Source organism: Gobius niger (genome assembly GCF_951799975.1).
Source record: "Gobius niger genome assembly, chromosome: 1".
NCBI lineage: Eukaryota > Metazoa > Chordata > Actinopteri > Gobiiformes > Gobiidae > Gobius > Gobius niger.
This window is the reverse complement of record NC_136852.1, coordinates 7,591,721-7,606,662: the sequence shown is the minus strand read 5'-3', so window position 1 is coordinate 7,606,662 and position 14,942 is coordinate 7,591,721. Positions and strand designations below refer to the sequence as shown.

General features: G+C 42.2%; 1 protein-coding gene across 5 annotated transcripts in view; it reads right to left on the bottom strand.

Moving 5' to 3' along the window:
• fndc3a (fibronectin type III domain containing 3A) overlaps nucleotides 1-14,942 on the bottom strand; it is a 102,904-nt gene that overhangs the window by 38,589 nt on the left and 49,373 nt on the right. For all 5 annotated transcript variants that reach the window (XM_079573340.1, XM_079573342.1, XM_079573343.1 and 2 more), the window contains 7 exons: nucleotides 10,276-10,352; nucleotides 9,964-10,204; nucleotides 7,467-7,757; nucleotides 5,841-5,899; nucleotides 5,425-5,594; nucleotides 3,084-3,143; nucleotides 986-1,124 (listed from right to left, as the gene is read on the bottom strand). In XM_079573340.1, coding sequence (XP_079429466.1) covers nucleotides 986-1,124; nucleotides 3,084-3,143; nucleotides 5,425-5,594; nucleotides 5,841-5,899; nucleotides 7,467-7,757; nucleotides 9,964-10,204; nucleotides 10,276-10,352 — 1,037 coding nt within the window. The remainder of the gene's footprint in view (nucleotides 1-985; nucleotides 1,125-3,083; nucleotides 3,144-5,424; nucleotides 5,595-5,840; nucleotides 5,900-7,466; nucleotides 7,758-9,963; nucleotides 10,205-10,275; nucleotides 10,353-14,942) is intronic.

Genomic DNA, 14,942 nt, shown 5'->3' with positions numbered 1-14,942 from the left:
AGTGGAGGGACCTAACAGTGGAGGGACCTAACAGTGGAGGGGAGCTCACAGTGTAGGGGACCTAACAGTGGAGGGACCTCACAGTGGAGGGGACCTAACAGTAGAGGGACCTCACAGTGGAGGGACCTCACTGTGGAGGGGACCTAACAGTGGAGGGACCTAACAGTGGAGGGACCTCACAGTGGAGGGGACCTAACAGTAGAGGGACCTCACAGTGGAGGGACCTCACTGTGGAGGGACCTCACTGTGGAGGGACCTAACAGTGGAGGGACCTAACAGTGGAGGGACCTCACAGTGGAGGGACCTCACTGTGGAGGGACCTAACAGTGGAGGGGACCTCACTGTGGAGGGGCCTCACTGTGGAGGGGCCTCACAGTGGAGGGACCTCACTGTGGAGGGACCTAACAGTGGAGGGGACCTCACTGTGGAGGGGCCTCACTGTGGAGGGACCTCACAGTGGAGGGACCTCACTGTGGAGGGACCTAACAGTGGAGGGACCTAACAGTAGAGGGACCTCACAGTGGAGGGACCTCACTGTGGAGGGACCTAACAGTGGAGGGACCTAACAGTGGAGGGACCTCACTGTGGAGGGACCTAACAGTAGAGGGACCTAACAGTGGAGGGACCTCACAGTGGAGGGACCTCACAGTAGAGGGACCTCACAGTGGAGGGACCTCACTGTGGAGGGACCTAACAGTGGAGCACTGCAGGCAGGACCTCTTGAATCAAACCCCTTCTTGTGCTCTTGAGGCTATTTTGTTGTTCATGACACAAATTGTGCCTGCAGTGTGTTTCCTAAACAATCATCTTTGCTGCTCATGTGCCTTGACAGTAGCTCATAAATAAAGTTATTTAAATAACTCTTTGGCTGCGTTCGTGGTGTTGGAGCGGCGGCTGCTGGAGATGTAACGGTCCATTGGCTGTTTTATAGCGCAGTTCCTCTGGGCCCTTTCCCCGGCCGCTCCATCACTGTCAGTAACTCTACCTTCCACTGCAGCACGAGCGTGTTCTTGGTCCCGCTGGCTTTTCGGGGAGGATTGGGGGCGTCGGGCTCACAGGTTAACGTGGTGAAGCTCGCGGCCTCCGACAGACTTCCATGTAAACAGTTACAAATGGCCTGGACCCTGAGAAGAAAATACCAGACAGAAAGTATTACAACACAGAGATAGAAGAGTTCATGTGGCAGGAAAAAGAAAAGGGTTGTTCTGATACTGATACCACAGACTTTTGAGTTAAAGTATCGGATCAATTAAATGGTATAAGTTCTCTCTGATACCTGAAGTTCGATGCCCAAGTCAGAAAAATGTGTAAAAAATTGAGTATCAACGCAGGCAGCACTAGTATATCCATCTACATGCTGTGATTTGATCTCATGTGTCATATTCCATTCATTCTTTTGGGGCCAGGCCATAACATCAGTCCTGAAGCCTTTGACATTTGCAAACTCTATCAGTTTTGCTTTATAAAAAAACACATTCGTCTTCTGTGTTGTGTGTTAGTACAAAAATATACCAATGAAGGCGTGTAGGCAGTGTGACTGCAGAGTGAAGTGGTGCAGAACTGCTGGGTCAGTCTGCTCTCGGTGAAAGGGACATAATTACGAAACTCTGAAGTCCCAAATGGACCTGAGACTTTTCGCACAGAAGCTGAAGCTGTGGCTAAAGAACAAACAAAAGTGTGAGACTGAACTCTATGGATGTGAAGTGGGGAAGTGGTCAGATAGGTCTTCTCTTTCTTTTTATTGTGTGTATGATGCTTTCTTCTATTCTTTTATACACACTGTAGATTCAGGGACGGGATCTTAATTAACCTATGGCTAGATGCCTTGTGTAGATAACATCTGCCACCGAGTTGGCAAAGTTTTCTTGTACTGTCCCTGTCAAATAAATTAATAAATAAAATACAATATTGTGTTTTTGTAACACACATGTGAGCAGCAGCTGTTTACAGTGGCTAATATAAACACTAAACTAACTTTTTTTTCTGCTGATAAACTGTACACACTGGAAAATGCTTCTTCTTATCTTAGATACACTGCTTTGTGTCAAGGTCAAGGCATGTGGCCCGCGAGATAATTTAATGTGGCCCTTTGAGCATGTCAGTCTCTACCTCATTTCTGAGCAGTTATGAATTTTTAAAGAAATAACCAGTTTGCTCACTCCAGCCACTAGGGGGCAGCTTAAATAAAAAAAAAAAAAAGGAAAGAATTCCACACATGTCCAGCAGAGGGCGCTGGCATAATAAGAGATCAGGATATAAACAGCATATTACAGCCATGTGGTAAATGGTCAGTCGACCCAGGGCGGCTGTGGCTACAATGGTAACTTACGGCCATCGAGTTACTATGCAGCACTTTGAGAAACATGTGACACAGGCTGATAAAGCACAATAAGCGTAAGATGTTGTTTATGAGGCCACGGTCCTTTATAATATATGTGGCCCATGACCCACCGAGGGGGCTGAATTTCGGCCCTCGACCCAAACGAGTTCGAAACCCCTGCTTTAAAGTAATGTTTTTAGGTTTGGAAAATCTTGAAATAAGATTACCAATGGAACAAGAAATATTTTAAAATAAGAGCAATTTACTTATACACAATTTATAAGACAAAAAAGTCAAAGGCAAGAAAAATTATTCTTGCTCCATTGACAATAAGCTCAAAATCAGCAAAAATATCGATTTCGAGCACTTTTAAGTCATTTTATCAAAGACTAAGGTGCACATCACAGTCTACTGCTCCCAGTCCAACTTCATTTATATGTTTCTTCATTTGTTAATTTGGTCGAGACAGTGCACGTTAATGCGGTTTGCGATTTATTTTGGGGCCAAACGAACCTGCCGACATCATCGCTCCTCGCTGATCTGCTAAGGTTCACCGAGACCCGAGCTCTAACCACAGAGCAGGCCGCGGCGGCGAGAGGAGCGGGAGGAAGTGCGAGAGCTTTCGGCTTTGCACTCGCTGCACCCGCACAGAGAAACTAGAGCCGCAACCGCTGCACAAACTTTCTGCGTTCTCGGGTTCTCGGTATTGGCGTCTACTCCGAATGAACTCGGATTGACAGGAGAGGAGAAAAGCGGGGCCCACCTGACATGGTAATCCGTTGCTGGTCGAAGGTCTTCTAAAGGTGCACTTAGCTCTTCCCCACTGCAACAAAAGAGAGAGATTAGTCAGAAACGCAACCCTGTGTTTGCTGAGATCCGTTTTCTACACAGTGACACCCCACGGAGGCAGGATATTTGGCTGTTTGCAAAAGATAAATTTGTTGAAGTCTTTGGGATTTGCAAATGGAGACTATTCAAACAGCAATTTAGATTCATTTGCGAATTATTCTCCTGCCTGTGCACAACCCGGTGCACTCATCACACGGTCATGTATCCTGTTCGATAACAATCTGCTTAGTTTCCTGTTGAGACTAAATGAAGCCACGACTGATCAATGATTCAAGATACTTCACCAAAAAGGAACGACTCTCAAATAAACCCTCAAATACAAGAGTAAGGTTATCTAGCATTTCATTTTTTCTTTTGGAATGACTCACTGCCAATTTGATGCCCTATTTGAAAACAAGTGCTTGTTACGCCTCAGCCAAAGATTCAATTTAATTTTCTGCCTTTTTAAATCCAATAACGGAGCTTAGGTTACCGAAATTCATTTCCAATAAAGATAAAATTGAGATAACCACAAGGCCTGTCATGATAATTACAGTGTCAACTTCTTCAATGTAGGAAAATGGTTCATCTCTATGGACCATTTATTTGCACATGCAAGAAATTAAACGGAAAACATGTGAGACGGCTGAGCAATGAACGTTTTTTAAAGGTACTAACGCGCTAGTTTAGACCAATCGAGTATGTTTTATTGAGATCTAAATTTGTTGCCGCTCATTGGGAGCAGCAAGTCCAATTCAGGGTTTTTTAACCTGCTACCTGCCACCTTGGGGTCAGGGTTAGGATTCGGGTTAGTTTTAGCAATCATGCACATCCAAATCTCAACGCGTATTGAGCGGAGAGCTTACAGCCTACATGCCAGTGTGACACCTCATTTGAAAGCCAAGACCTTCTAGTTTCTAAAAAAATGTGTGAGATCTGTGTGAGTGACACACAACTTACACCACATGTGCTTTTCCTTTTGCTTTTCCTAACCCTAACCTGATCAGGGGAGGCGGCAGGCAACAAGTTAATGATTGAAAAACCCAAGATTTTTCATAAGGATGCACCGATCCGACACTGGTATCGGACATTGGAGCCGATACTGGAAATATATATCGCATATCGGCTACAAATATCCAATACTGAACCGATGCCCGTTTTGGCTCCAAGCACCTTAAAAACACAACTTTTACCGCCTAAATCTAAGTGAATATGGGCATGCTGTATATCATTGTAAAGCTAAGAAATGTATTTTTGATCGCCGTGCCAAATTCTGCGGTTAGCAATAGCATGCTAAAGCTAGCAGGAGCATGCTAATGCTAACGAAAACTACTCAAGGCTGGGTCAGCAACTATGATAGAAATACCTAAAGTAGCCTAATAAAATAAAACAACCACTGCCGAAGCCAAGTGTTTGTATTTTAGGTTATGAAAAACGGATCTATTAACACTTGTATTACCCCCAGAGGGACTACTGAAAGGATTTATTACAATGGCCGCTGGCTGCTCTGCTTTATGCCCACAACACTAGAGGGCGCCATTGCTGTAGTACCTCCATATCGCCGCTGGTCCCCATTGAAAAGCATTGGACTTTAAAAACAACTTTAAAGCCTGGTCCCAATTGTTTTGGAACTATCTAGAGCTAGATATTCCTCCTGTGATAACGCTGGGTTAGTCATAATTAAGGGGACCAGGCTGGTTTTCGTAAGAAGAATTTTTGTCTGTAAATCCACCATGATTTCCCCCTGGACCTTGGTCATTATGGTAAACGGGGAGGAGTGAGGAGAAGCTGTCCATTTATATATACAGTCTATGATTTATTAAGGTAAACAAGTTAGTATTGCTTTCATGCGTTTGCCTCTTTTGTTGTGGCTTTTTCATCTCCGTTTTGTCACTTTATTGTTGCTCTTTTGATGTTGTTTTTGTGTGTGTGGCTTTTTTCAAGAAGCTTTTAAATTTGGGTGAAGCCAAACTGGAGAAGATGTGCTCGGTTCAGGTGGGTGTTACGAGGTAAACTAATACAAGAATCCGATGCATTAAACTTTGGGGTTAGCAGGTTTTTAACATAGTTGGAGAGTAAACACTTCCCCATTTGCTAAGGATTTATGTGGCTTAAACACCTGGAGTCCCTGCAGTTGCTACTTTCAGCCTTTCACGTTGCGATTTCGACTCCGCTGCAGTTAATTAAGTGGCCTTATCATGAGCATTAATGTTTATGGCGATACTTTCCGCAACAGTAAAGCGAAACAAGACGTCCTGTCCCCCGGCTGCTCTCACCAGTAGACGCTGCTGTACTTCCCGTCCTTCCCGCTGAAGGAGATGGAGACTTCGTAGCTGAGGGCCTCTGGGACACTCTGCTGCTCCTCCTCCACGCTGCCGTTCTCCTTCTCCGGTTTGGTGGGGGCGTTCCAGCTCACTACCGCTCCTCTGGCCTGAATGTCAGACACCTGCACATACGGGTTCGGGATGATAGGAGTGTGAAACCCATTTTCAAAAGAAGCCTATTCCATCAGTGACTCATTCCACCGCGTTCAAAGACTATTCTCAACTTCAAGGACTAAGTAATGGCTCAGATTTCGCCGTTTTGGGAGTGAGAACATGCTGTTACAAGAGTTTGTTCAAGGATTGTGCGTCATATTCTTGAACTCAGCTAATACGAGTACAATCTCACACCTGTAAAACAAAACACTCACCTCTGGTTTACCGATGGTACTTAGGAGTGCCAGCAGAGCCTTGGCTTCTTCATCAAGCTCTGAGGAGTCAAAACAAAAGCAAGTTACTCACAATAACGCGATCTAAACTACGGATTTCTAAATGCCCACTTATGCTATTGTAGTGACTGCTGTGATGGAGCACTCAAAAGACTGAGAAAAGAAATCATTATATGCAAAAACAAATGGAAAATAGGCTGGTAAAGCTAAAACTAAATTCAAAAGATGTTTGTGGGGGATGTTTTTGGAGAGAATACCTGATTGCACTTTTTTGGGGGGAAAGAACTTCAAACATGACCACATATGGTAATGTTTGAAAACAGTTTAGGGGGAAACAATTTGGAGAAAATTCAAAAACAAATGCTGAATTACTGATATAGTTTTCTACTAAATAAAGATAAAAAGACATTTAGAGGAGCAAAGTGGTTCAACAGCCCATAAATACATAAATAACGGAGAATGCTAACATGATGCTTCATGTTAGCACCGTGCTAATGCTAACGCTAGCTAGCAGGAGCTACTACTGCCGTTTCTTGGCTTGTACTGAACAATCTGCTGTGGAAAAATATCAATATGGACCCGATTTAGACCTGACTTCACGTCCACTTCCCCTTCTGTAACGCGATGTCGTCTGTATTTATTGCGATAAAAATTCAGATTCAGACCACAGTGCGTATTTTAAACATGCCCAGGAGCATGAACTGTCAATGTGAACTACTTTCCTTTTCAATGCAGCAGTTGTGCTGTCTGCTGGCGTTTTGTTTGCCTGGCTCTGCCATACTGTTCCCTGTCCATTCCACGCAGGGAATTGAAGCAATTGGAGCAGTTTGAAGGGGCGGGCCCAACGCGCACAGATTGTCAGTGAAATAAACCAATTAGCGATTAGCGGATGTGACGACAGCCGTAGCCAAATTAAAAAAATATGAAGTGAATATAAACTCACGCGGAGAACGCGAGGCAAAATCCTTGACTACTTCATCCATGATTAGTTTTGGGTAATGTTAATGTTAATTTAATTAACAACATAGTGGTGCAGCGAGTAACACAACCTTCTCATTTCTCTGACGGTCGTGATTGTTTCGGCCTTAGCTGCCAATCAGCAACTTGTTCAACGTGTGTGGCCACACCCACCTTCTTTTGCGCAGAAAGAGATGGGTGTGGTTTTTCAGGCTAGACTTTTTTGTAGAACTACATTTTATAAAATCCAATGTCGTAGGATCTGGGGAGCCTCAGATGCTTTGGGCCCCCATAGCTTGTTTACAAAACAATCTAAAAAAAAAAAAGGGTTCACTTTGAAAGGAAAAACACATTTAGACAAATGTACCAGTTTAAAGCTACCCTCAGCTTTACTCCTGGAATTATCTTTTGTCCGAAGGGAACCCTGCTAGGATTTCAGCTGCACCAGAGCAGGTCTGTCAGATGTTTGTCAGTTCACGATCTTTTGTAAACTTCTGTCATAAAGCTAAACTCTGTCTGTTAGCCGCAAACTGTTGCTGCATCTATAATTTTAGCTATAAAATAATAAGAAGATATCAAGGCAGAGGTGTCTAAAAGTGGTTCAGTAATTGTAAATAAATCATAATAAATGACGTTTAACTGAGAGCGTACCTTCTGAGTCTCCGTTCTTGCCCGGGCCCATCTGCCGCTCGACACCGGCCACTGCCTGGCTGCTCTGCCCCGGCTCCGTGTCGGCCGCCTTCCCGCTCAGGCCATTGTGGACGTCCACGGAGGGGCTGGCGCAGCTCTTCTGAGGCGACGGCGGGGGACTGTCCTTCACCGGGCCGCCGCTGCCTCCCTGACGATCCTTCAGCTTCTTCTGAAGACGCTCGTACGTTTTACTCGTCCGGTCGTCTCGGTGGACGAAGGGCCGGCCGTGTTGCGTGTGGGATTCTGTAGAGACTGGATTAGAAAGGGCAAAACCTTTTTATTCTTTACATGATGCTAATTTCATGCTAATGCTAATGGCATGGAAACGTATTATCGCTGATTTCTGTCGTTTTGAACTGTCAAAGGTTTTCTCATCTCGGGAAACCAAGTATCAAAGGCAGAATTCAATCAATATCAAAGGTAGCGCTAGATCAATACTGCATTTCTAACCAACAAAGAGTAGGCTAGTGAGATGTGCTTGAGTTTATGACCAAAATAAACCATGTTCAGAACGAAATAATTTTTGGTTTCTAGGTCTGTCACGATAACAAAATCTGTTGAAGTTCCATATAATGATTGTGATATGATATTATTGAAGACGTTATAATGCCACAGAAACCAAGTCTAAAGTTTAAAAATGACAGATAAAAGTGCTTAACCTTAAAGTATCCCACAATTAATTAAGTATTACAGTAAAAAAAAATGTGCTAAAAATGCAAATAAATGGAGTGACGATTGACGATCATTTTGCAATATTGTATATCGCAATACTTCTCTGTTGTGCTATATGTATCATATACATATACGTATCGCAACACTGTTGAACTTGGTTACAGCAAAAAAAAACAAAAATCTAAATATTTTTGACTGAAAGATTAATTTGTTAACCTCTTAACCCCAACTTTAACAGAGCGCATTTTCTTCAGTTCAGCTTTACCCAAATGTAAAAGCTTCTTGATTGGAGAAAGCTTTGAAAGCTAAGACCAGCAAAACTTTTTCATTGCGTTGTCGCCACATTTTTGAAGCGTTTTTTTGTTAAAAAAAAAAAAAAAAAAGTTTTTGTTTTTGTGTTGCTTTTTTATTGCTTTTTTGTTGTGTCGTCCCATTTTTAAAAAATTGCTCTATTGTGGCTTTCATGTTGCCTTCATCACTTTTTTTTGTCGTGTTTTTGTCGATTTTCTATTGTGTTATTGTTGCTTTTCCTGCACTTTTTGGTGTTTGTCTCTACGCTTTTTTTTTTTTTTTTTTTAAATGAAGCTTTTAGATTTGGGTAAAGCCGAACCGGAGATAATGTATTTGGTTCAGGTGGGAATTAAGAGATGAAATCCAGATTTGGTGCTGGTTTAAACAAAAGAGCCAGACTTCAAAATGCTTCTGCCATTTGTACTTTTCAAAATGTGATTTAGATTGAATTAATTAATTTTGGAAACTCAACTTGCGCTTTGTTATTGAATTTATTTGGGGGACAATAAAGTATACCTTAACCTTAGCCTTAACCTCAGATTATTATAATGAAAAATCCTAAATGTAATGCACTATATTGTATCACAATACGTATTGTATTGTGATACGTATTGGAAAAAGTTGAGGCAGTGTATCGTCCCAGCACAACTGACGATACATATTGAGCTAAAAAATGCATTGATCACCTTTCATTTATTGAATATTAAGTCGATAGTAACTCTTACCACCCGCCTTAACCAAGTGCATTCTGCTGGAATGCTGGAGCCTATAGGCCAGTGTATTTGAAAGCTAAGAACTCCAAAACTCTTCCAAAGCTTGTTCCTTGTTATGATTGTCACGTTTCTGTCCTTGCGTTTTCATCACATTTTGGACGCTCGATCACCGCTACATTAGACACACACACAAAAAATGTGGCAAAAACACACACAAAAATAAATACATTTGAAAACATGACAAAAACAATAAAAACGAAAAAAAAAAAAAAAAAAGTGGCAAAAATACAACAAAAAAGCATGAAAATGTGATAAAAAAAAAAAAACACAAGGAAATAAAGGAAGAAGAGTTTTGTAGGTGTTTCAAATGAGGTGTGACAGTGGCCAATAGGGTCCGTCGTGGCCAATAGGCTCCGTCGTGGTGGTGGTGGTGGTGAAGGAGAAGAAGGAGGAGAAGAAGGAGGAGGAGAAGAAAGAGGAGGAGAAGAAGGAGGAGGAGAAGGAGAAGAAGGAGAAGAAGGAGAAGGAGGAGAAGGAGAAGAAGGAGGAGGAGGAGAAGGAGGAGAAGGAGAAGAAGGAGGAGAAGGAGGAGGAGGAGAAGGAGGAGAAGGAGAAGAAGAAGAACTTTATTTATATAGCACCTTTCACAAACATAGTCACAAAGCGCTTTACATGAGACAAAGAAGCTTTTACATTCAGGTAAACCTGGAGAAAATGTGCTCGATAAGGTGGGGGTTAAGGGTAAAACATACATTCATACTTCACAGCGGCGTTGCCCTTACCCTGCTCTGAGTAGATGTGAGCCGGGTTGTACTGGGAGATGTACTGGGAGCTCATGTCCCCGACGCCGCCGGCCATGCCCGTGTACAGGTGCGGAGGGGGGGGCATCATGGCGGGGTGCGGGATGAAGGCAGGCAGGTGGGCGTGGGGCGGGGCGTGGTGCAGAGGGGACGGCGCCCCGGGGTGGAACTCTGGCTGCTGAGGTAACACCAGGACCCGCCGCACCCCGTTTTCTTCGATGATCTGAAGGGACAGGGGCAGCCATGACGGTAAACCTGGACTTTATGGACTTACTTGTGATTTTATGGACTTACTTGTGAAACATATCCAGGAGGCACATAGATTGGAGGCACTGAACCGTTTGGAGACATCATGGGAACCTGAGCAGGACCTGGGGAAACACATTCATATTGACAACATGTTTTCAGTGACTGATAAAAACTGGATGGAAATGAAGAGAAGGGACTAAGCTCCCAATGTCGCAGTTTGAAAGAGCCTTGTATGATTAAAATTCAAAGCCAAAGGAACAAATCAAAGCTCCATGAAACAGTGGACCTTGATGAATATGATTATACAAAAGTAATGTATTATCAATTTTAGATTTAGACTACTAAATTCACCAAGTTTATTGGTGCTAGGCTAGTGCTAGGCTAGTGCTAGGCTAGTGCACGTCTATGGTAACTAGTAGCCTGCATTAAAAACAGTCTAACCCAAGCACAGTGCACCTGAGGCAAATCACTTATAACACCAGACTACACATACAAACATCTGTGTTGACTGAATAATGTTAAAATTATAACCATTTTGCATTTGAAATAACTTTTATTTGAGCAGCATCAGCTTCCTGGTTGTAGCTACGCAGAGGCGGAGTGATCTGCTCGGTTACCGGATCTACAGTAGTTTGTTTACCTGCAACCGGTAAACTACATGTGGAATTCACAAAGGAGCTTTCTACAAATCAGATATGGCAACGTTTGGAGGACGACCTGATGGTTTTGACGAGGTTTTTTTATGCAGGCTACTAGTTACCATAGACATGCACTAGCCTAGCACCAGCCTAGCACCTCTAAACTCTTCAAATATAAGGACTGCATGAAAGAAGAGATCAACAACACTCTGGATAACTAGGAAATGAGGCCCTATGTAAAAAATCCTGAAATATCCCTTTAAACTAAATCAAAATATGTTGTGAGTAGGGCTGGGTACCATAACATTTTTATTTCCACAATACCTATAATAAAAATATCTGTCATACAGAACCATAAAACAGATTAATAATGTTAATTTATTCCTCTTCCTTACATTAAATGTCTTTAACTTTACACTTATTTGAGGTGAAACAGCCAAGAAACGTCCTTTATCGACAAAAGGACAGAAAAGAACACTTTTTTTAACCCATTTTTATCCCATTTTCCCCACATCCCTCCAACCCCCATATTAGGGCTGAACGATATGGACAAAATTTCACATCTCGATATTCATGCCAGGTATCTCAATATCGATACGATACAACGATGGGTGAAAACTCAGCATTTTTCAGAAAAATAAAATCATAATACAAAAGAGTGCAGTTTTATTGATGCAAATCTATAAGGTTTATATCTTGCTTTTTCGGATTTTATATTTTTAATGTTCATATCTCTATATAAATACACAAACAGTACATTTTTCTTTTACGATTTTGATATCTTGAATGTTCATATCTCGATATCGATATATCTTTCAGCCCTACCCCCATATTTATACTATATACTTTTTTTTTTTTTCTAAATTTCCCCCCACTTTTTCCACACTCCCCCCCCAAATTTTCCACTTTTTCCTTCCCAATTTTGTTTTTTGATGACCAGTAGCAGCAAAACTTGGATCTTAAAGGTCCTATATCATGCAAAATCGACTTTTTGGAGCTTTTAGCCATGTTGTTATGCTATTTCCTTATCAAAAACACCCCCAGAGTGGTTTGTGGCTTCATTCACGCAGCTCTCAATAATCCTCCTGAATCCTGCTCTCTGAGCAGCTGCTCCTCCCTCTCCTGGTGAACGACTGAGTGTTCAGTTGTGTCGTAACAACGGAACGGAAGTGCTCGACGTCTGTAATGTAATGTCTTAATTCTATGCTTACGGCCTGATTTTAATTTGTAAAACAGCGTTTTCATTATTTCTGTCGTAAGAGAGAAACAAAGAGTAAAACATGTAAAAATAAATAAATAAATAAATAAAATAAAAAAGGATGTGCCAGAGGTGTTTCCATGTCAGCTGAGGCCAAAACAAACACATCCCTGAGCGTCTGAACAGATCAGTCATGTTTGCGCTGCAGCTGTGAAGATGGAGCTCGTTACCTACTCTGGACACACCTGTTCTTTATTCTTACCTAACGATAATGTCACGGAGAAAAAGAAGCGCGTTTGGCTACGAGGACGAGGAGTTTATATTCAACCCTTTTCAGGAAGAGGCCACTCAGCTGTTTTTTTCTCCGGGATTCAGCGACTATCACCAAAATATTGTTTTTCTGTGACTGTCTCTGATGGATGTTTGGGGAACCTTCGCCAGAATCAAAGTGGATTAACTTTTATAACCAACGCGAGTCCCACTATGTAAACAGCGATGGAGCAGAGCGGTGAGTCAGCCCAAACGCGGGTTAGCATATTAGCTTGTGTGCTAGCATATTAGCATGTGTGTGTTAGCCATTTATGAAGCTGTGTTGGAGATGACAACTCCTTATAACTGCATCGTGAAGTAACTTCACTTATTGCTGTTTATTTATATTACGGTAAAGTTGTATGCGCGGAGAGAGGGGGCGGAGTTAACTGAATCGAAGCGTTGTGTCTTCCGGGTTTGAAAAATACCTCCAGAATATATTTATCACAAAAATTTGTGCTCCATAATGGTAGAGGTACAATATATCATATAAATGCCAATACTTAACTTTGGAATGGCTAAAATAGCATGATATAGCCCCTTTAAGATATTTTTTCGATTCTTGTGTTTTGTTCGATACCAGCAGCACCAAAACTTTCACCAGTGTTGTATAACGGTACCCAGCCCTACTTTAACCACAGGTTGTAGTCGACAAAATGTCTCTGGATTTCACAGCAGTGGGAGGTCTTGTGCCTTAATGAAATGACACGCGGCACAAACAACACCATAAAACCATATTGGACATTTGCTGCCAGTCACTAACAGCATGCTCATAATAAAAGCAGCTTATGTAACTGCAGACAGTCAATAAAACGTTACTCTCTGGAGCGCAGTAAAGCTGGTTCTGCTCCAGCTCACATGTGTCGCTTCCGTCCGTGAAACAAGACAAGTACACGAAATATGCTTTTAATACAGCGCCGGGGCAAAGTCACGCCGACAAATGTACAATATGTCGGTGATGGTGTCAAAACCGGAGCCAGGTTTACGAGACTTGTGCAAATACATGCCTAGCGCCTGCACGGGAAATAACAACAGCAGTGATGTATGTAGTGAAGTCACAGCTCTCTCTGAAACTAGTCTGGAAGGGGCTAGACGCCAGTTAGCCATTTTACACTCGCTACTGCCACCTTGGGTCATACGTGTGACTGCACCTTCTATATTAAGCTCATGCATGACGGCAATTCGGACCCGAAGTAACACCGTTTTGAGTGACAGTGCAGGATTTTAGAGGCAGTTGTGGTGAACAGGTCTGAGCTCATTCTATACATTAGGACATGGCTGGAACATGTAGGGGGAGGAAAATACTTAGTTTTAACATTTTTAAACTCCGTATAGTCCCATTAATCCAATAAAAGTGCAGGTTTAATCCGTTTCATCTTCAGCAAGTCTGACCAAATTTGTTTTTAAAATTAATATTCATCATCACTATTAACACATTGAGTGCCGAAAACGGAAACTAGACACTCTAATACACCTTATGTGTCATTTTGGTAGCTCTGTGATGAACGGAAGTGAAATAAATGGTGATCAAAAACTTGTGAAGAGTCAGGATCTGGACATTTTATTTATATTATTGCGTTTCTTTTCTTTTTTTTAGTCCATCGGGGCGTGATGTTGCGTAGCGAACAGCTGTAAACCCGACACTTCCGTCTCGCCCTCTGAAGCGCGTTTGACAAAGCAGAACAGCTTCGCATGGAAAGATCGAAACAGTTGAGTTTTAACATTTCTCTGAGTTTTTTAAATGGCCAAAATCGATCCAAGGACAACTGAGAAACATCCTGTTAAAGTCTTCAATCTGAGAACCAGGCTGTTTAAATGCACAGGCGATAAGAAGCGACCGATAACACGTGGCGTTTCAAAACGTGTCAACAATGTGCTTGTTGAAAATTGACTTGAAACGGAGATATTTAGACATTTGCCTCTTCCAATAACGTTAGTGTCTGAGAGGAGGAGCGAGTGGTTCTTCAGAAAGAAGAGTGTTGCATAAAACCTCAATCATCTCCGAATCTAGAAAAAAAAGCAGTACACAGAACAGTAAACAATACAATTTTCTAAAACTGGTTATATTACATAATACTAGTGTATACATTCAAATGATGCTACTTTAAAGCGGACTAGACAGAGTTTAAAAATGTTAAATTATGTTTTCTCCTCCCTCTACATGCTCCAGCAATGTAGGGGGAGGAAACTGCCTCTAAAATCCTCAACTCAATAATGTGTTAATTCGGGTCTGAAGCGCCGTCATGCATGAGCTTAAAAGGGACTATAAGGAGTTTTAAAATGTTAAAATTAAGTATTTTCCTCTCCCTATACGTTCCAACAATGTCCTAATGTGTAGAATGAGCCACAACTGCATCTAAAATCCTGCACTGTCGCTAAAAACGGTGAATTGCCGTCATGCACGAGCTTAATATAGAAGCTGCAGTTACACATATGACCTGAGGTGGCAGTAGTGAGTACAAAATGGCAAACTTGCGTCCAGCCCCTTTGATATAGAAACTGCAGTTACGCCTAAGACCTGAGGTGGCAGTAGTGAGTGTAATCTAGTCTAGTCATCTAGTCCCTTT